General features: G+C 36.7%; 2 protein-coding genes and 1 long non-coding RNA gene across 3 annotated transcripts; all 3 read left to right on the top strand.

Annotated features, from left to right (window-relative positions):
* The first annotated feature begins 479 nt into the window (after positions 1 to 479).
* LOC122640700 lies at positions 480 to 3,060 on the top strand. The gene is made up of 3 exons (XR_006329726.1): positions 480 to 1,202; positions 2,800 to 2,915; positions 3,041 to 3,060. It is a non-coding gene; the product is annotated as an uncharacterized LOC122640700 (long non-coding RNA).
* A 5,064-nt stretch (positions 3,061 to 8,124) lies between these two features.
* On the top strand, positions 8,125 to 8,433 carry LOC122639069 (SKP1-like protein 4). Its single transcript, XM_043831908.1, has one exon. The coding sequence runs from the start codon at positions 8,125 to 8,127 to the stop codon at positions 8,431 to 8,433; it is 309 nt and encodes a 102-aa protein (XP_043687843.1).
* A 7,015-nt stretch (positions 8,434 to 15,448) lies between these two features.
* On the top strand, positions 15,449 to 15,883 carry LOC122639068. Its single transcript, XM_043831907.1, has one exon. It carries the CDS (start codon positions 15,449 to 15,451, stop codon positions 15,881 to 15,883), a length of 435 nt encoding a protein of 144 aa, XP_043687842.1.
* The last annotated feature ends 7,497 nt before the right edge of the window (positions 15,884 to 23,380 follow it).

The following is a 23,380-nucleotide window of genomic DNA, read 5'->3' as shown; positions in this document are numbered from 1 at the left end:
GAAAGTATTGAGGATCAACCAAGATAGGAATCTGATAATTGCAGATGAGACTATGATTCCCTTTTAAGGATTTGATATTTATTTCCTTTTTGAAGTGTTTGTGAGATATTAAGTGCGATTGTGATGAATCTGACAGATTTTTTAGCTTCCCCCTTTATGTGGTAGTGGTTTTAAAAGCTCTTCATAGTAGTTCTGTGTGCTTGTTGAATTCATTTTAAGCAACTGTCAGATGGAAACTTCATAATAGGTTCATTAAAATGTTTAGATCATGACCCTGTTATGAATTCAAAGTCCAGAAGTGAAAATGCTTGTACGAATGAGAATGAGAAATGCAGGATTTCCATGCACATAATGAGTTTCATTGGGCTTGATTTGTTCTCCTCTGTTTATATTGTTCTTTATTATACATAAAAACTGGGAAGGAATTTTACTTCCTGATGCATCTATCTGGTTGGACCACTATCCGTCATTGATGAATTGATGGGATGCTACACTGGATGGACATTTTGGCATTACGAGATGGATCCTACCAGATGCATCAGGAATATCTCTCTGCATTCCTATGTAAAAGAATAGCTGTTCTAAGGCTAATGAATCTGAAGATAACCATACAGTTTAGATTGCTGCTGTTTCGGTCCATTTTTACTATATCATGCTAGAATGATTGCTACCATTGTCAATTGTCAAAGCTATAAGATCCACCTAGAATCTTCCGAAAAGCAAGGTAGGAAGCTGATAAGAGCCATCGAAGATCTGCATTCTATATGCAAAAGGCTAGCCTTTCCTAGGTTCTCTCTGTTCTTAAAACTTTCAACTATTGTGCTTCATAAATCAATGGAGTAAGGATTCTCAAAATATCTGGACATTATAAGTCAGAACGATAAAGCCTTTTCTGCCAGACACAGAATGTGAAGATTAAATATCAAAACTATTGACTGTTTCTATGTTTGGCCTAGAAATTAACTGAATTCCTCCTTTATTAATAAGATATTGTTTTGGCCAGTTCTGTGGTGGAAAGATCATCCTGGGCTCAGTTGATAACATCTGTACTTCGTGGTTCGTATTGGCAGGTTTTGGGTTCTTTTAGAGCTGAGACATTGAAAGCTTGTCAGTGGTGCATTATACAGTTATGATTTGTTTCTCTTTCTTGTTTAGAAGGAAGCAAGCTTAATCAGCTAGAGAGACTGTTGAAGTTGTTGAAGGTAACTAGCTAAACAGTAAAAATTTTATGGGATAATTATTTCTCAAGATGATTGCAAAGTAATAGTCCTCATTATTATTTCAAGTTGATGCTTTTTTTCCCGATTATTTTATCATGTCCAACACGCATGCACCTACACATACACACACATACAACCCTCTGTGTGTGCTTGGGGAAGGGGATTGATTGGTAAAATATGTGCAATATATATCTTCATGCCTTCAGACTACTACTGCATGTGCATCACCAAGACAAGGGACCATCTTATATGTAAATATAAACTTTAGGAACTAAACTGGTGTCAATTTAGTTCCATGGAGATGCATTTTAAGATACTGTAGTCTCTAATATTAAAGGACTTCCCAAGAAGAAGAAACAGAATAAGGTATTGAATGCTCAAACTGGAGGCATGTTTTCTCTTAACATGTTTAATACAAAACAGTTTCAAAATAGCAGAACCAGAACAACTAGTGGAACTAGGAGCTCTAAAACAGAGAAATAGAGCAGTTTAGGGAGAAAATTAATAACTTGAAGCAAAGAAATGAGATAAGTCTAATTTTCTGGTTGAGTTCTCTTCTCTATCAGTAGAATATGTATGCAAAATATCTCTGAAATCAGAGGACAAGCATGGCATGCAGACAACCCTTAGTGCTGTTAGGAGAACAGAGTAGCAAAACTAAAAGTAAGTATTCTAGCTAATCAAACTCAGCAGAATAATTCAGAAATCCAGAGAGCACCAAACTAGGAACTCGACTTGAAGAAAATTATGAGCACAGAAAGTTATCAGGAAAAACTTGACATAACAGGGGTGTCACAGGTGCTTAATAGTTGGAATAGACTGCCCCGCTGATGAGAAGAACAGAAGATATAGAACTGGTCATGAATCCACCTGAAACCCCCTTTGAATCTACCAAGTTGAACCTGAGAATTCACTCAGAAGATCATAACTGAATGTGCAGTACTTGCAGAAGAACTGAAGTTCATTAACTCAAAAAATCAAAATTTTTTTTGGGGGGGGGGGGGGGGGGGGGGGGGAGAAGTACCCCTTTGCGCCTATTTATAGGATTGGAATGGGCCATTCATGGACTGATTAGGACTAGCCTGGATCAAAGCCTATACTAAAACTGTAAATGAAATAAACAAAACTACAACTTAACATACCTATCAACCAGCTTTATAGAACTCCTAGTTCATCTAGGACTCGGACAAAACTTTCATATTTCAAGCTAGAAAACAGAACTAATTCCAGCCAACACTATTAACAAAGCAAACATTAAGCAGAACAAAGTGACTAATCTATTCCTACGACCAGGACAGAACTGAATTCTTATGGACACAAGTAATCAGCCATTGTTTGTCCAAATTAGGTCCTCGTCTTTGACTTTGATACTGCATCAATGTTCCTTACCCATCCAGCTGTCTAGAGATTAAAAATGTATTTTATTTTATTATATACATTTCATTCCTAATTAGAACAAGTTTGGGTTTTGATGGTATTTGTCTTTCTATATCTTCTTTTTTTTCATATTGTGTATTATGCATCTTCAATCTCTACTTTCTATGTTTATAAGCTTCTTACTAGTTTCATATTGTCTCAGAAGTTTCAAGCATCCAGAAAGTTAAACAGTACACATACAGAGAATTAAAAAATGCTACCGAAGATTTTAGTCACAAAAATAAAATAGGGGAAGGTGGTTTTGGTTGTGTCTACAAGGTAAATTGCATATATTTTGCACATTTTAGCAGAAAAATTCACCTAGATTTGTTTTGTTGAGAAAAGTGGCTCAATGACTCCTCTAATGGCTTCTTCTATCTTATAAAATACTTGCTTATGTTCAGGGAAGGCTTAGGGACAGCAATGTTGTTGCTATTAAAGTACTTTCAACTGAATCAAACAAAGGGGTCCAGGAGTTCCTGACAGAGATAGAAGTGATATCGTATATAGAGCATGAAAACCTAGTCAAGCTGTATGGTTGTTGTGTGGAAGGAACCCATAGAATCTTGGTATATGGCTGCCTTGAGAATAATAGGCTTGCACAGACTCTTCTTGGTAATTCCACTTCTGTACTTGGTTTGGATATTCTTGCTGTGATGCCTGGATACTCTAAATACATAGCATACAAAATTTACCTCATTAGTCCTTTATAATATACTTTCTTGTTTTGTATTCTTGCTTGTTGAAATTCTTCTTATTCATTTTGTCATAACAAATATATTGGCTTATATTGATAAATGTTTTTGTTAAGATTTCTTAATATTAGAAGTTTGATGTAGTAGCATATAAAAACAAGAAAATTATAATTTGAATAAAAAATGGCATATCTCAGCCACAGTTCCTAACGTACACACTCTAACCTGCTTGACTCAATGGGCTAACTGTACCCTTCCCCCCCCTCCCCCTTCAATTCCATCTCAAACTCACTAAATTTTCCAATTACATATTTTTATTATGATGAAATAATTAAAATTAAGCTAAATTACTATGTATTTATATTTTTAATATAAGTGTGAACTGTCGTTTGTTCCAGTTCCAACACGTGATTGTATCAGCATATATCTTCTTCCCCTCATAAGAAAACAAATTAATTAAAAATCAAAAGTTTGTGAAGATTCGGGTGTACACACTTGTGAGAGGCCCTCCTTGTAAGCTTTCATGTGTTCTTTTGGTTTTGTGGACTCCACATTTGTTTTCTTTTGTCCCTCATTAAAGGATCTAACTGATACTCTCATTATATACTGTTAAAGGGTAGCAACTCCCACCAAGCCCACATGAAGGTTTCAATACATATCTGGTTCTTCCCAGCTTGTGATAGCCTTGTTAAGGAAGACAAACACCATTCAAATTCTATCTTTACATGGTATCCGACAACCACTCGATCTCCAAAGTGAAAAATGTCTTCGTCTTCCGTTGCATCTCTTTCCCATTTTTCTATTCCTAATTTTCAACACCACATCACCTTGAAATTAACTACCAATAATAATCTCTTACAGGACAGCAATTGGGGTTAATTAGTCTAGTCTGATATTGTCTCCAAGAAAACAACAGTTTTGCTTTAGGCTTTTCAGATACTTGAAGTTTACACTTAGATTATTGCAGTTCTAGCCATATATGATTGATCCTTGTTTTTGAGAATAATAAATGTAACTAGGAAACCTAGAGAAAGAGAGAGATGACCACAAAGGAAAAAAATTTCAATAATAATGAAAAACAAAATGGGCAGGGTATAACTTGGATTGGATCAGTGTAAGCCCGGGTAGCCCAGCCGATGCCTGAAGGCTCCCCAAATAGCCTAATTATCTGTGTCATATTGCAGCTTTGTTCATACTATTGTTTACTGATGCAGTCCAAAAATAAATTTGAAAATATAAAAGAGTTTTATTGTCAAAATAATAAATCAAGTACAAGATAAAGGGTCGTAGACGACCGCTTAGCTAAGGGTCGAAAAGGACCACTTAACGTTGGGGTCGCTTGAGGACTCACTCGACCTAAGTGTAGGATTCACTCAACCAAAAGAGGATCTCAAACTCAAATGGGGACTCACTCACCAGAAGAGGTTTCATTGAAATCAAATTCTTCTTTCTTTCTGCTCTTTTTTGAAAATGGTTGAGAACAAACTAATGCAAGAGAACACAAAGGAAAAATGCTTATTAATGGAGCTATATCACTAAATTTGAATCTAAATTTAATATGGGAAAAAAGAACTCTGTGGAGGCAGCATGCATGTTGCGTCCAGACATAGACGGGGCAAAATGACTGCCCCACACCCCATGAAAAGCAGAAATGCCCTGCTTCCTTACATGTTTTTAGAGAGAACTCTTCCCCATTTAATATATAGCAAATCAGAAAACAGTACTGCCTATTCATCTGATAGTTAAATTTATCAAATCACTCTAGCATGTGGCAAAAACCAAGTAGGCTAAACCTTTTAGTTGACTGCTAGATCAATTTATTCAAGATCCAAATAAATTCAATTTGGATCATACTTGAGTGTATATGGGAAGGCAGTGGAAGAGAGATCAAGAATCAAGCTTTTGATTACGAACACACGAACAATGTTCTTCTTTCTATAGATATCTTGAAAGGCTTTTCCAATGAGAACTCCACACCACAAATCCTTGGGAAAAGACGGAATCCCATAGATAACACAAATACTTGGAGAGCAAGATAGATATTGGGAAATTTGGTTTCAAATTATATGGCCTTAGGGTTAGAGGTTCTCTATTTATAACCAAAACCCTAAGGCCCGCCCTTTTAGATTCACACTAGGAATATTCAACAAAAGAGGGGGCTCTCCCCTGCTCGCGGGTTGGTCCGGCCAGCCCCTTGTGGGCAGCTTGGACCGAGCCTAAGGCCCAAGTCTGATATGCGACAAAATAGTAGAGATAAGATGGATCTTAGGCAGCAAAACCATTTTAAGAAATCCCTAGCACTGTTAAAGCCTATGGGTTATCATTTATTCAAGTTTCATTTAGATAAAATCAAAAAGGGAAAAAGGACTCTGTTTGGGACTTGGGAGTGTAGCTCCTGCGACTACACTCTGTCCACCGTAACGACCACCCTACCCCCATGAAGTGCAAAAATCTCATCCCTGATGATACTTCCACGTGCGTTCCCATTGCCCCCCTTGTTGGCGCAGGAGCCGCACTCCGGACAAAAAACTCTCTCCCAATCGAAAAATATAGAACATCCCCCCATGTTTGATCCAACAATATATATGCATTTTAGCTAAGAACTATTAGACTAAATCAAATGGACCAAGTTTCCCTCCACCCTCCATGAATGGAAATCCATTAGCAGCGGGTGTGGGGTAAGCAAAAGACGGCATCAGAAGGGTATTTTTAGAACATACTAAAATCCATTGCCCTTGTCTTACTCCCAAAAGCATTTAATGCAGTTTTTTCAATGAGGGTAAATCTATCATTTCACATAAAAATTACATTAAATAACTTTTAACTTTTTGAAAACCCATTTTTATCCTTGTATTAAATACCCTTTGGGAATAAAACTAGGGGCAAAAAAATAAGTTACAAATCTATTGACACCTTAGAAAGTCCCATGTTCAAAACTGTACGGTTTAGCATTATTAGTGTGGATTATAGTTTTCCTAACTAATATCATTAGCAAACCCTTTGGAACAACAAGAGACCCTAGGGGATCGAAGATGTAACTTTTCTCTTGCCAATTACTGTGAACCTAAAATTTATGGCTGCATCGAGTGGTTAAATACTAGTAGGGGTGTAAGTTTGGCCTTGACAGCCCAAACCTGCCCTGAGCCCAAACAGGGCCGAGGCTGAGATACCCTCGCCCTAAGGGCATGTCATGGTTGAGAATTTCTAGCCCTAAGTCAGAGCCGGGCTGGGCCAGGATTGAGGCTTCGAGTTAAGCCCGGCCGGCCTGGTCCGACCCTGTCTTCATGTTTTTCTTCTTCTTGTTAGTATCGCGATAGGGCTCATCATTGTCCATGTAATTCCATTTTGGATCGTCCTGGCCATAACCTTTGGCAGCACCTACATTGTTGCCTTGATTGCAACCATACTTATCTCAACTAAAACCTATACCCATGCTGCCACCATAAGAGCCGGCTGCATAGCTACCATCTCCATTCTTAGAGGAAGCACCACTAACAAAATTATCACTACCACCGCCACTGTCTGCAACATCATTGCTTCCACCATTGGTGCTGCCTCCATACCCAACAACATTTCCACCACCAAAGCCACTTCCACCATCACCTATTATTAGGGCTAATCAAGGTCAGCCTGGCCCAGCCCTGAGGGTGGGTCAGCCTGGCCCGGCCTTGAGAGCGGGTTAGGGTTGGATTTTTCTGGCCCTGAATCAGAGTCGGGCTGGGCTGGACCTAGGCCAAGTTAAGAGGACTCAGGGTTGGATTGGGGTTTTAAAAAACCCGGCCCAACCCGACCCTGTTGCAGCCCTATTAAATAGTTATCCTTAGAGCATTTGGTCTGTAAGTACCTTAAGGTGCCTCACTAATCAATAATAAAAGCTCAATAATCTTATATGACCGTTGGGCTTGAAAAAGAGGAAGAAGAGAGTTGTCGTCATTCACCAAGGGAAATAATTTTGCTGCTACTGGGTTGTAGGAATCTTCCTACAACACAGGCTTGCACCAAAGAATGGAATATTCCACCTCCACTTTGGGTTCATAAATACTCGTTTTAGTATTTTCCAAACTACCTTTTTAGATTCTCTTTCTTTGGCTTAGCACACAGGAACATTCCTGCAACCTGAGTAGCAGCAAAATTTCGTCCCTCACCATGACCCATGGAAACGAGGGTGGGTAAGAGGGCTTCTTACACACACACGTATCAAATTGAAACTGAAACCAAAAACCGAAACCAGAATTGGACCAAGTCAACCCGAATAAATTTGATCCAAATGAAATTATGAAATGTAAGAATTCAATAAATTTGGGTATTGAATGTAAGAAATGAATAGAATCAAAACCAAATCAAACCAAGTAGGTTCAATTTGAGGATCAAAGTTTAGAACCAAATATATATCCGGTTTCATTTCGGTTCACGCTAGCACTCGATCTCTTGGACTTAACAGAAACCGCACTGATTGACAAGCAAAGGGTGTCAACCGTTTGGGCTTGGACGGGTTGATCAACCGGGTCTTGGGATATAAATCCGGCCCGCATGTGCTTCAATATTAGTGAATAGGAGGTACTGGGACGCATTCCAATGCCTAGCAAATTAAGAGTAACATTGAATCATCCACAAGTCCAATTAGGACTAGAAATCCTAAATCTGTAAGGATTAGGACACCGACTGAGAGAAAGAACTATATATTGAAGCTTCTTAATTTCTCCTCTAAAGCCCAAAACACTTTCTAGCTAGTTTCTACTTTGTAGTCCTTGATTCCTTCATTCTTTTTTCTTGTGTCCTGTAATACAATAACAATGGTGGGTTCAATCCTTTTGAAGAGCTCAAAAGGATATTCCTACGTAGCTAACGAAGAGATATCTTTTTTGTCAGAAATGATCCGTGATCATAAGCTTACTAAGCACAACTCCAATATGGGTATTGAGATTAGGGTTCCCAAAGTGGAAGGTGAAGTGGTAGCAGAGGTGATCAAATTCTGTGAGATGCATGCATTCGGGACTTTTGTTTTCAAAGATGAAAATGAGATCAAGAAATGGGATTCTGAGTTTGTTAATGTTGATGACCCTACCTTGCCCGCTCTCGATTTTGCTGCTGAGTTTCTATAGGTAAAGATACTGCAGGTCCTGATTGCATCCAAGATGCCAAGAGATGGAAGGAGTAGTACATGTACCAAAACATGTTTGCCTTTGAAGAAGAGGAAATGGTATTGTATAGAGAAGAATATTAATGGAAGAAGCTTTCGATTGAAACGACAAACTGATGATGGATTTGATTCTAAGATGATATGAAGAGATGTGGATCTGTTCTATTACTTAGTAGTTTCTTAAGACTTTTTACTGTAACGAAACTATGCTTCCTTTTTATTGTCAATCTTCCTCTTCTTTTTTTGGGTGTTCACTAGGGTTTCCATTTGTGACCAATTAAAGACATTGTAATTTTCAAATATGTGTTTTACTACAACCTTATATTGTGCCCATTGTTCTCCCAAATTAGACCTTTCTGGCTCTTTATAAGTTACAACAATAACATCAAATGAAGTCGAAGGGCTCATGTTCACGTACATGAATGTACGAGAACGGCTCCCAGCTGTTCAGATGGAATCCACTCCATGTGGGTCCCACAGAGTGGATTCTATCTGAACAGCTGGGAGCCGCTCTCGTACATTCACGTACGTGAACGTGAGATGGACACTAAATTTTGTCATCCTAATTGATCCCTGGGCAGTGATAATTCAGCCCAACTTTGCCCACAACAGTATCCCAGTAGAAAATGATCATTTATCCCCTGGAGTGACTTGGGTGCTCAAACTTTGCCAGAATAAGCTGAAATTTTTCAAATTGCATATTTGAAAGTATATTCTTAGATGGAGATTAAAGGCTTCAAGACAATTTGAGAGATGGGAGGAAGACGCCTTCCTCTATAAGATCTTATCACAACGAAGATTGATATTATTAGTTCATGTTCAAAAAATAGAATCCAACTTTTGCCTTAGTGATGAGATAGTGAAGAATAAGCTGCCCTGATCCGAAGAAAGCCCTAACAATGAAACCATAAGATTTAGTTTTTATCTGGGCAAGATTAGAGTTCGTACCAGCACCTGAGTGAAGAAGGAGGTCCGCCTTTAGTTCAGTCGTCGTCGCCTGCAACTAATCGCCTTTAGCTAGGTCGTCGTCATCGTCACCAACAACTGAGTGAAGGAGGTTTGAAAGATGCTGGAAATTATTATCAGAATATTGAGAGATCAAACCTAATTTGTTGCCTTGATCGATGGTAAGAGAGCTTTCAAATTATCTCTTACACGGATTCTTCTGTAAACCTGTAATAGAAATTGTTAAGAATAAAAAATCACGGGCTAAGTCGTGTTACTTGACACTGTCCTTAAGACCGTAGACGCCCACTATGGTGCAACCGGAAATATGCGAATCGACCTCCAAGATAAAACAACCCACCGGCTCCCCTAGTAATCATGCACTCGACTACGAGACCCCTTCGAGTACTACAGGGCTGTGCTCAAACTTAAAAGAACTCACACAAAGGACCTTTTCAAAAACTCAAAAGAAATTAAGAGAATGCATTTAAAACACATGCAAGCTCAAATCACACATGCACTTCTAAAGAAGACTTGATTACTTGATTGATTGATTGATTTGCAAAGAGGCTAAGCCCTCCTCTATTTATATATGAAGGAAGTTGCAATGGGAAGGAGGAATTAAGAGATCAAGAGTTCAATAACTGAATAGAGTTTCTCTCTTCTTTAGGAGCTTCGAGGGGAGACTACGTATCAAGTAAAAAGAATTATTATGAAGCGACATAAGTATCTCTTAAATCAACTGAAGTGATAAGTAAATAAAGACATTAATATTAATAAAACTTATTTTGTATTTAAACCTATTTTTAATCTTAATTTATTTTAAAATTTCATTTAAAACCAATAATTCCCCCATAAGATTCAAAATACTGATAAAACACAAAAAACAAAAAATTAGTCTGAGCACATTAGAATGGTAGGACACATCGTTGCAAATGTCTTTCGACTTGAATCTACAGTAGGTCTGATAAGCCATGCTACAGGGTACGGGTGAAGTTAGACTTGTTGAACCTTTCCTCATTGGTGTAGCCGACTGACTTACCATCCATATCCTACCACCCGACGCTGTAGTCACCCTTTTTTTTAATTATATGGATATTCTGGCCTTGTCCCCATCTTGAACTCATGAATGTTTCAAGAATTTGCCCGTAAAATTCTCATCGGAGGCGGCCTCACGCCCTACATCCACTTAGGTCAGCCCATAGTATGCACCACAGTTAACATACCCCCATGTATCATGAGCTTTGGCTGATTAAGAGTCTTTAACTCATTCTCTTGTTCATTGTGGTGAGTACTATCTTCCACATCTAATCCGGAATAGGCCTATTATGATAGTACTAGTCAAGTCATCTAGTGACTTCGTTTTTACCCTTTAAATCTAATTCCAGGGATCTCCTATCACATAGGTTGGGTGTCCATCACCTTAACTTATGACATGGGCGATAAGCCTATTCCTTTAGATGTCTCATGAATAAACTTGGTGGATTGAGGCTTTGTAAGCATGTTCGCTACATTCTTCTCTGACTTTACAAAATTGATAGCAATAGTACCATTATTTATATATTCTCTCACCAAGTTATGTCTGAGGAGTATATGCCTCCTTTTACCATTATAAACCTTACTTTTCGCCTTTACAATGGCTGCCTGACTATCACAATGTAGATATATGGAAGGCACAGGCTTAGACCATAATGGTATATCTGCTACTACATTCCTTAGCCATTCGGCTTCAGATCCAGCCTTTTCCAAAACTATGAATTCAGCTTCTATGGCGGAACCTGTCCCATAAGTTTGTTTCACCGATTTCCATGAAATCGCCCCACCACCTAAAGTGAATACATATCCACTAGTAGCCAAAGTTTCATTTGAATCAGATATCCAGTTAGCGTCACAATATCCTTCAAGCACAACAGGGTTACCACAAAAATGTAAACCATAATTCATAGTACCCTTTAAATACCTTAACAACCTTTCTAAGGCATCCCAATGTTCTATTCCTGGATTTTTAGTATGTTGATTTAATTTTCCAACAGTAAGAGCTATATCAGGTCTTGTGCAATTCATTAAATAAGAGGCAGAACCAATAATTTGGGACTATGATTTTTATTAAACTGGTTCTCCCTTATTTCTTTGTATATGACCTCCAACAGCTAAAGGTGTTTTCATGGTTTTATCATAAAATAATCATATTTGTTAAGTAAGTTTTCTACATAGTGGGCCTGAGATAAAATTATTTCATTTTCTCTTCTAATAATCTTGATTTCTAAAATCACATCTGCTTCTCCCAAGTCTTTAGTATCAAAATAGGTCATTAGGAAAGCTTTAGTGGATTTTACTAAATCAAGACTAGTACCCATAATTAGCATATCATCAACATATAAAACTATAAAAACACCTTTGCTATTATGGAACTTACTGTAAACACATCTATCAGAGTTATTCACCTGAAAACCATTTGAAATCAAAGTGTTATCAAATTTTTCATGCCATTGCTTAGGTGCTTGTTTTAAGCCATATAATGATCGCATAAGCTTACAAACTTTATGCTCTTGTCCAGGAACGACACAGCCTTCAGGTTGTTTGATATAGATTTTTTCTTCTAAATCTCCAAACAAAAATGTTGTCTTTACATCCATTTGATGTATGACAAACTTATAAATTGATGCAATGGCAATGAATAATCTTATTGTTGCAATTCTAGCAATTAGAGAGAAAGTGTCAAAGAAATCTATATCTTTTTTTTGCTTAAAGCCTTTGACTACTAATCTGGCCTTAAATTTTTCAAGTGATCTATCAGGCTTTAATTTCTTCCTGAAAATCCACTTGGTATCTAGAACTTTAGTTCCTGGTGGAAGATCAACTAATTCCCAAGTATGGTTAACAATTATAGAGCCTAACTCACTCTTAATTGCTTCTTTCCAGAATACAGCATCAGGAGATGTGATGGCAGGTTGGTATGTAATAGGATCATTATCAATAAAATATGTAAAGATACCATCACCTATATTAGGTTCTCTCCTTTGCCTTTTACTCCTTCTGAGTTGACCTTCACCACTAGGTTCAACAGGACTTTGTCTTATGAAGTCTTCATTCACCTTTTCAGATGAAACCTCAGTATTTGCCAAAGATGTATCAACACTATGTAAATTTTTCCTCATAGGAAACATATGTTCAAAGAAATTAGCATCTCTAGATTCTATAAGAATGCTTTTGGTTACGTAAATCTATAGGTGTTACATCCGCAGATGAATCTGAAAATTTTTTCCTATTTGGTTGAAAAAATAGATTTGCATCCGGAGATACACAAAATCTTGAGATGCATCGTTTTAGTGTAAAAATTGGAATCTTAAGATTCCACCTCAATAGGTGAAATCTACAGATGCACAACTTAAAGGGGCAGGGTATAAAAAGTCATGCATCTGAAGATGCAGAAATTATTGGGCAAAAAAGCAATTGGAACTCTTGAGACCTAAAAATCTACCTTTCGAAGATCTCTGCAAGCGAGACCTGAAGAGCAATCGTTTGAAGATCTGCAAGCAAGACCTGAGCAGGTACTTCTTCATCTCTCTCGCTCTCACTCTCTGTATTTCTCTGTGTCCGTCTCTCTCTCTCTCTCGCTCTCTCTGGGAAGATCTTCTTCAATGGAACTCAAAGCCTAGGCAAATCTCTGCTACTCTGTTCACAAAATTTTTAGGGTTCAACGATGAGCAGAAGGTTGCGAGTTTTGTTGCCATTATTGGCTCGAAATCTACACAAAAAATCCATTTTCCCCTTCGTTCTTCTCTCATGGTTGAACCCTAGATTTCTAAAATCTCATTTTTTTCACTTTAGTCTGTTGTCGAGCTTCCGAAATTTGTATGTTTATATATCTTGTGATTTCTAGGTTTGTCAACATTTTCGAGCACTCCAAGTATAATATTTGTAGGGAGATAAATAGAGAGGTTTGATTTGCTTGGGAGTCTTCGCGAACTCTGTTTCTAGCATATAGATTAACTTTTGTTCTTCTGGTCTCGATCTCCTTCTCTTTTAATGGTCGAGCAAGCTTGTTTTCCAATGAGAGAGAACGAGAAACAAATGCAGCTTGACTGTTACTCAACTTTTAGGAGATGGTCGTCTATGCTTATTTATTTATTCAAATCTTTTTTTTTCAACATCTAGTTTTTATGCATCGTCCCTGCGTTTACATCTCTTTAAGTTCTTCAGTTCTGGAGATTTAAAAAGAAAACAATGGCTTACGACCTCTAAAGAAGCAAAATTTACTCATTTGCCCGCCTTTGACCTGCTCTGTTCTGTTTATGTTTATTGTATTGTTATCATTATTCTAAGATTTTTTTTTTTTTTGGGTAGTGTTCTAAGATTTTGTTTGGTTTCTAAATTTACTCGTGATTGATTGAATGGTGGAATAAAAACAATTAGTTGATTTGGTTCATGTTTCTTCTTCTTTCTCCCTCTCTAACCTATAAACTTCTCCCTTTATTTTATTAAGTTATTCCATCAGCTGCAATAATTTCTTTGCATATTTTGATTCTATGAAATTTTGAAATATAAAGGAATACCAGATACTGTGTAGATCGAGTGATCGATATTGTCAACAATATCTGCTGATTGTTACACCATCTAGATTTTGAAACAGGGAATGCCCGAGAATGGAGAGTACCCTCTTCAATTGTTTTAATACATTTTCCAGACTAATATATGGTTTGGCTGGTCTGCTTCATATGGCTGTGCAGCATTGGTCTGCTCTCATAATTATGTGCTTGTTCATTCTTAAATGCTTGTTCATATGCAATTCTATTGCGCATGAGAGGTCCATTCTTAAATGGTTCTGTTATAATTTTCAACTCTTTTATTTCTTGTTTGAATAGTTTGATGCTTAAGAAACCATATGCATAACTAAGATCAATTCAGTGTGGTGTTAAACTGAAATTGCAATCCATGTTGTAACTTGGGTGAATATAAACCATATTTAAAGTCAAAACTCTGTGGAAACATTGTGTATTGAACAGCCTTATGATTAGGTTGCAATTTTATTGAATTTGCATGTTTATTTTTGTTCTCTTATCATCCTCCAATCAGTTCAATATGAAGTACATCCACCTATAGGAGTTCTAATGCAACAGTGAGTTTTGCATGAGGATAGTTCTGAGTTCTAGTGTCTTTACATTTTGATTTGTAGATATACATATATATGGATACTGTACATGAGACTAATAAGGCCTACCAAGAGTGCAAGAAAAAAATAATTGTATTAGCAACTGTTGCTGCTGTTCTAGGAGCGGAGTATTATAGAAGAACGCATTTGGTTAGACAGTCATATCGTGATGAGCGAAACCGAGGCTATGTTGAGACACAAAGAATCATAAGGGTATGTGACACCACATATCGAAACATTACAAGAATGAGCAGAAGAGCATTTTTTAATTTAAGTAAAATGATGTGAGAGAGGGGCCTTCTACAAGATAGCAGATCAGTGCAAGTGGAGGAGCAGTTGGTAATTTTTTTACAAACAATTGGCCATAATCTTAAGAACCGTAAGGTTCTACATGATTTAGGTCGTTCAGGCGAGACTGTCAGTCAATACTTCAATATTGTGTTGGGTGCAACAATTAAATTGGCTCCAATTTTATTGGAGCCTCCAACTAGAAGAATTCATGATCGAATATCAGGGAGTAGTAGGTTTTACCCATTTTTCAAGGATTGCATTGGTGCCATTGATGGTTCACATGTCCTAGCATGGGTTTCGGTAGATAAACATGAGACATTTCACGATAGAAAGGGTAATATATCTCAGAATATATTAGCTGCCTGTGATTTTGACACGAGGTTTACTTACATATTATCTGGTTGGGAAGGATCAGCATCAGATTCTAGAGTATTATATGAAGCCCTTTACAGAAATGGAGAAACAAAGATGGTGGTCCCTCCAGGTAAATACTATCTGGTTGATGCTGGGTATGTATGCAAATCAGAGGGGGTTCCTGAGGCCATACCGTAATGTTTGGTATCATCTGAAAGAGTAGAGAAACTCTAATATGCGTCCAACTGATAAAAAGGAATTATTTAACTTGCATCATTCTTCTCTACGCAATGTAATTGAACGTGCATTTGCTCTATTAAAGTCAGGATTCAAGATATTAAAAAATCAGGCAGAATATCATTTTAAGACGCAAGCAATGATTGTAGTAGCATGTGTTCTTCTTCACAATCATATTCTTGTTCAAAATACTCTTGAAGAAGAAGATGAGTTTTTAAAAAATGAGAGCAGCGATGATGAATCTTCTAGTAGTAGTGATGAAACAGATGAGGAAGAAGATGATAAGGATGATATTGTTCCCATTGATGATGAAGGGGTTGTTGTTGGTAATGATCATTGGGATGAATATCGAGAAGAGTTGGTGGACAACATGTGGGCTGGTTGGAATGTAGGAGATGATGATGATGATTATATGACAGATGTTGATGATTGAACTATTTCATGGGTTTTTTTTTGATGATGTAATTTTAATTTTAAACATTTGAACATGTTTTGAACATTTTCATTTCCTTTAATTTGGTTGTAATTAAGTTTGTGGACTTTTGAACATATTTTGGATATTATTCAAATATTGTGTTTTTGTGGGTGTGGAATGTTAATCATTTGTTTTATGTTTATATGGATGTATCATATTAACAGTTTTATATATTTTGATAAACTGTTTACAAATTCAAATAGTTGTGTTGTATGATGTTGACTTTTTTCATCAGACAGGCATTGTGAAATATGACTTCAATGGAATTGGGTTCCCAATCTAGGACACAGGCATCCTGGCCTACTAATGTATCCAATCTGTTCCTAGAGTGCCTAATAAAGCAACATAAGAGTGGGAGGTCAGGAGACAATGGTTTGAAGAAAGAACAATGGGTGGATATTGTAAAAATCATAAAAGAACGTTGCAACATGACATATGAAGTGTATCAATTAAGAAATCATTACAGAGTTTGAAAAGCAAGGATTAAAGCATTAGGTGACCTACAGAAGCAGAGTGGGTTGGGTTGGAACTTAGTGGACAACAAGTTCGATGCACCCCAACATGTCTGGAATGAATTTAAGGTAATGCATATTTTTCTATGCATGATTCAGAGGTCATAACTACTGTATTATATTATATTAACATTGTCTCCCAATTGTCTCTTGGCAGAAAAAGGAAGAAAAATTTTGGAGAGAGCATGGAGTGCTTCAACTGCATTTGGATGTTGCAGTTTGGATGGGGAATGAGATTGCAACAGGGAATGATTCTTTTCACCCACCCATTTGATGCACTTCATGATGATAATATTGATTCTGTGCCAATTGATGGTTTAGACAACATGGACTTTGATGCTTTTGAAGACAATCATGCCCACCCAAATGTCAGTGGAATTCTAGTGGGAAGTAGCAATCGTAGTGATCGTAGGCCACGTTCAGATGCCACAAGTGGCAAACCACCGAAGAAGAAAAAAGAGGGAGCTAATAAGGTAGCTAGTCCTTTAAAGGCAATAGCTGAAGCAATGAAGGAAATAGTTAAGAAGGACCCAGAAGCTAATTTTTATAGCAATCTGTTTGCTCCAATCAATGCAATTCTAGGCATAGATTTTACCAAGAAATGTGCTGCCAAAAGATTTTTTCAAGACAACAAGACCTTAGCAAACATATTAATGGAAGCAAATGAAGAAGAAAGGATGGCGGTATTGGACATGTATTTGCCAGTTTAAGATGCTGGACAAAGTAGGCTGAAAACTATTTGGTTGTGGACTTTTGTTTTAAAATTTGCTCTAAAACTGATCTCTCTTTTTTTTTTTGTACAAAACTGATGTGTCTCTTTTGTTTGGTACATTTTTATTTGGTTATGGATATCCATGAAGTGTTTAATTTGGCTTTCACCAATATGTTTGGGTTGAGGTATCTTGTGTTTCCATGAGTTGTTTAGCCCTATGTCTAAAATGCATGAGATTGATTTGCTTGTGTAGGTTTATTTAATTATGAGATTGTATGAATAGATGGATGTCCAATACATGGATAGATGATGGTCATTTTTTTATTTTTTGGACATCTTATGAAAATGTCCAATACTTCAGGGAGAAGAAAGAATTCAATATGGTTAATTGTTTTTAACTCAATGAGGTCAAAGTTCCATCTAATTATTTACACCTCGAAAGTTTTAAAAACTCATCAGTACCAAGGAATAATTGAGTTGTTGAAGCATCAAATTTGCTATTCCCTCTAGGAATATGTGGATTTTGGAACAGTTTTAATACTTCAAAGGACAAGTGACGTACCTACCTTCCCTTCCCCCCTCTCATTCTTTTTTTCATCCATGTTCCCTTACTAGGGACAATTTCATTGTGTGCCTCATGTATGGGGATTTTCTTTTGCCTTCATTACTTTTGAGATTTTTGTCGGTCTTACCTTGTCTTTCAATGTAGATGAATAATGTGGTAAGTTGTGAGGATTGTGGTCGTAAATGTATAATATTGACATCGCATACGACAACTAACCCGGGAAGATGATTCTACAAATGCCGCGTGCACAAAGATTTTTTTATGTGGGTGGACCACTTACGAATTTGCCCATGTGGACAAGGGCAATGCAAGATTCGTACGTGTAAGCAAGGACTTGGAGAAGGACGAGATTTTTTATGTTGCCCACTATCCACCCCGGTATGACTACGCTTACTATAATGTATAATTTGTTTACATCCCATTCAATTAATTATATAGTATTGATTTATTTGTTTGTAGAAAAAAAAAGAAAGTTATGGATATTTCAAATTTATAGATGAAGGAGAATCTTCAACTTCAAACCAGCAAACAAAGAATACCGTCGAAGATCTTACAATTGTTACATCAACACCAAGTCATGACACAAACTATCTGCAAGGCATTGTCGAAGGAAAAATATCAGCTTGCCAAAAACATACAAAGGATTTGGAGGATATCCTAGACGTTATCAAAAAACTAAACATTAACAAGTAGGACGAGATCTTGGGAGGAAGGAAGAGAATGTGACAAAATCATGTGGCATTGTCAGACCCTCTTTTTTTTGTTTTATGTACTTGAATCAAGTGACACAAAACTGTGAACCAACTTGTTTGACTGAATTCTATTTAACTCTTCTATTGTCGGAAAAAATATTCAACTAAGGCATCATATAATTAAAATCATTCTACCAATGCATCATATAATTAAAATTTCATATAATTAATTAAAGAGGTTGCATAGAAGGAAATGTGCACACATAATAAAATTATTAAGTAATTTATCAAAAATTAAATTATTAAGTAGAAATATTAAAATTTTTAAATATTTATATTTTAATTTTAAGCATATTTTATTATTACTAAATTATAAAATAATAAGTATAAATAATCTATTTCATATTGCATTTTATCACATTTTGGGTAGATTCAAGTTTCAGAATCAGGGTAACCAAACAGTTATTCTGGTAGATTCAAGTTTTAGAATCAGGGTAACCAAACATTTATTCTATCAGATTCGTTCATCCACAAATACTTTGATCTATAGATGTTACATCTGAAGGTGTGGGTACATCCAGAAATTTACACAACCAAATGCATTCTAATGGTATTTGCTCTGAAAATTCCATCTAGAGATTTAATTACCATGAATCTATATGTTGCACTATGATAAGCAAATCCAATAAAGACACAATCACAAGTTTTAGGTCTAACTTCTTTTTCTCAGGCTCAGGTAATCCAACTTTTACCAAACAACCCCAAACCGTTAGATACTTAAGGTTAGGTTTCCTTCCATGCCATAACTCAAATGGTATTGAACCGGTTTTCTTATGAGGTATCCTGTTAAGGACATAACAAGCTGACAATATGGCTTCCCCCCACAAGTTTAGAGGTAATCCCGAACTTATAAGCATGGAGTTCATCATCTCTTTCAGAGATCTATTTTTCCTTTTGGCAACTACATTGGATTGAGGTTGATATAGAGCCGTTGTTTCATGAATAATCCCACTCTCTTCACAAAATTATGATAAATGTTGGGTATTATATTCTGTCCCTCTATCAGTTCTAAACCTTTTTATTTTTCTTTTCAATTGATTTTCAACCTCGGTCTTATAGGATAAGAAGGCCCGTTCTGCTTCATCCTTGGTCCGAAAAAGGTATATCTTAGTATACCGGGAACAATCATCTATAAAGGTAACAAAGTACCTTTTACCACCTCTTGACTCATGTGCTTTGAAGTCACCTAGGTCACAATGAACTAATTCCAATAAATCACTTTTCCTTTCATAGAAACATGATGTTTTTTAGTAAATTTTGCCTCAACGCAAATGGAGCATTTGACTGATGAAGGGTTTAGGTTTCCATCTATCAAACCTGATTTGCACAATTTATTTATGTATGATACACTGAAATGTCCTAACCTACCATGCGAAACATCATACGAATCAACCAAATAAACAGAACTATTAGGTATTTCATTAATAACATTGGCAATATTCAGTACAAATAACTCACCTGAGTTATACCCTTTTCCAACAAATATATTGTTTTTGGTAACAGTAGCTTTATCTGCCTCAATTGATAGCTTGAACCCTGCCTTGATGAGAAGAGCTCCAGATATAAGATTCCGTCGAATGTCGGGCACATACAATACATCCTTGAGAACAAGGGTTTTTCCTAAAGTTAACTTCATTTGAACCTGCCCCTTGCCATAGACCTGAGATGACTGGGAATTTCTCATATATACTTGTTCACCAGTTCCAACTGTTAAATAGTTGGAGAAGGCGTTCTGATCCCCACAGATGTGCTTGGTAGCACCTGTATCTATGATCCATTCTTTTGGTTTTTCAACCAAGTTTATCTCAGTCACCATGACAGTGAAGATTTCAGCCTCAGTGAGGTTAATCTTGGTTTTGTTCTTCCATTTTTGGCATTCTTTCTTGAAATGCCCGGGTTTGCCACATACGAAACAATTCCCCTTCCTTTTCTTGGAGGTTGTCCCTTTCTTGGCTTTTAAACCTTTCTTAAATTGTTCGTGTTTTTCTGACTCGACCAAATTTGCCTTAGATTGAAATTCTTTGGCATTTTTGGTCTTATCTTTCCCTCGATTCTGCTCTTCAATTTTAATTCGGACTAAGATTTGGGCCAGGGTCCAATCCTTCCTTTTGCGCTTCATATTTATTTTGAAGTCACTCCAATATGCTGGTAATTTCTCTAATAGAGAAGCAGAAACAAAGTTTTCTGGTAGTACCATTTCTTCTTTGGCTAGTTTTGCCATTAAGACTTGGAATTCATCAAATTGGGCAGATATGTTCATGTCATCCTTTATCGCAAATTCTAGATAATTTGTAATAATATATTTTTTATTTCCAGCATCCTCTAGGGCATATTTCTTATCCAATGCAATCCAAATGGATTGAGCACAATCATAGGATGCATAGACGTGGAAAAGCTCATTGGATAAAGAATTAAGGATGCGGATTTTGCACTGACAATCTGCCTGGATCCATGCTTGCCTATGGGCTTTGAGAATAGGGTCATCACTTTCAGTAGGTAAGGATGAGGTAAAAGCAAATGAGACAGATAATTGCTCTAAACCAAACAACAATCTTTGTTTCCATCTTTTCTAATTTGAACCATCAAATGGTTCAACTTTGTCAAGGTCAGAGATGATCCTTAGGTTCTCCATTGCAGACACAATGTAATTAGCCATATCAAAGATTTTGGTCTCTCAATAAACTGAATTTCTATGGTCTTAAGAATTGTTGAAAATTATTGTCAGAATATTGAGAGATCAAACCTAATTTGTTGCCTTATTGTAAGAGAACTTTCAAATTATGCACGGATTCTTCCGTAAACCTATAATAGAAATTATTCAGAATAAAAAATCATGGGCTGAGTCATGTCACTTGACACTGTCCTTAAGACCGTAGACGCCCTCTATGGTGCAATCGGAAATATGCGAATCGACTTCCAAGATAAAACAGTCCACCGGCTCCCCTAGTAATCATGCACTCAACTACTAGACCCCTTTGAATACTACAGGGCTATGCTCAAACTTAAAAGAACTCACGCAAAGGACCTTTTCAAAAACTCAAAAGAAATTAATAGAATGCATGAAAAACACATGCAAGCTCAAATCACACATGCACTTCTAAAGAAGACTTGATTATTTGATTGATTGATTGATTTATCAAGTAAAAAGAATTATTATAAAGAGACATAAGTGTCTCTTAAATCAACTGAAGTGATAAGTAAATAAAGACATTAATATTAATAAAATTTATTTTGTATTTAAACCTATTTTGAATCTTAATTTGTTTTAAAATTTCATTTAAAACCAACAAAAGAGGAAGGCGTGAGGGATTGCAGCAAGAGAAGAAGGCGCGAGAGAGGAGAGGAGGTCGTCGTCGTCCAGTGCCGTCGCCGGAGAGGAAAGGAGAGGATGACGTGCTATGAGAAAGGGAGGCTGAGAGAGAGAGGTGTGAGAGATCGGGTCTGATCGGGTTAGGGCTTGGGGGGTAAACTGTTATGATTCAAGTTAGGCCGTTAGATTCAACTTGTCTACACGTTATCTTCCCAGATATGCACTAGTACTGCACTTGTGGATCGTGCACTAGAGACGATACATAGGCATATTAGCTTATGTATGATTTACATCTAATAATCACTAAAGCTTCTTGCCAACATGCTTGAATTGGTTCTTGATAAAATCACCTCACCTTTTTAGGCTGCCTTTGTCAAATACCAACCGATATCTCACAACATTAATTGTTATTGTTGATAAAACCTTTGAGTTGACAAAAAAAAAAAAATGAAACAGTTGATTTTATTAGGTGCCAGCTTGATGGTCTTTTAAGTTAGACGGGTCTATTCAAAACAAACAAAAAAAGTTAGACGTGTCTAAAGTCTATTATAGATTGAAATGAGACTCTATTAAAGTCATTTTTTAATTCTTAAGAGTTAGAATTCATCATTTTTGCCATTGCACCAAATAATGGCAAAAGGGTACAGGATGATAGAAGTATGGATGGACAATAGTGAACTATATGGATAGTTAATGCAGGGTAGTGAGAGCAAGTGGTCTTGAGATTTATTCAATGTTTTCTTAATAATTTCTTCTTTGATCTCTAAAACTAGATGTGATTATGAATGATAAAAATGGAGATATGAAATGCCTATGACCAATAGGGATAGCACAAATGGCCAGGGTGGGTAACAACTTTTTTATTTCTCAACAAAAAAAAAAAAAAAAACACTTGGACAGTTGGACTCGTTCGGGTTTGGTCCGGTCCGAAATCCGAACACCAACCTCAGTACGAGCCAACGAACTTACGAACCCCAACGGCTACCTCACCTCACCCAACTCAAAAAGCACTTCGTGAAGCTCTTCTACGGCAAATCCCAACAAAAAGAACGAAAGGATTCGTTGAGACACACGGAAGTCAACGTTTCCCATATCAATAACTTCTGGAGTCTGGCCTCACATAATATCTTTTGCTGATGTGGCATAATTAAAGTTATACCGAAGAGAGCAATGCGTGTGATTTACGGACGTCGCGCTTCACCGAATCACACTCTTTCTTTTCACACATTTTGATGAGCTCTTCACTTCTTCCACATTTATGCTTCACTGTTTTCTACCAAAAAAAATAAATAAAAAATTTATGCTTCAGTGTTTCAGTCAAGAGAGAGAGAGAGAGAGAGAGAGAGAGAGAATTGGTGAAGATTAGAGAAGCCACTTCAGTTCTTGGAGCTTGACTGCTTGAGTTAATGAAGAAAAGCCCTAAAGATCACATCATTGGAGATTCCTCTGTTTCATTGGTATTTTGACTCACACCAGTGAATCTGGAGATTTTTTTTTTTGGTAAATGTATTTTTTTGATTTGAACTTCATTTATCAATTTTTCTAAGGCATTGAAAAGTGTCGTATTCTTTGTTTTGATCTCAGATTGGTATTATTGGTTGTGT

This window comes from Telopea speciosissima, chromosome 9, assembly GCF_018873765.1.
Source record: "Telopea speciosissima isolate NSW1024214 ecotype Mountain lineage chromosome 9, Tspe_v1, whole genome shotgun sequence".
NCBI classification, from domain to species: Eukaryota; Viridiplantae; Streptophyta; class Magnoliopsida; order Proteales; family Proteaceae; genus Telopea; species Telopea speciosissima.
Note: the sequence above shows the minus strand (reverse complement) of the source record. Positions and strands in the feature narration are given on the sequence as shown.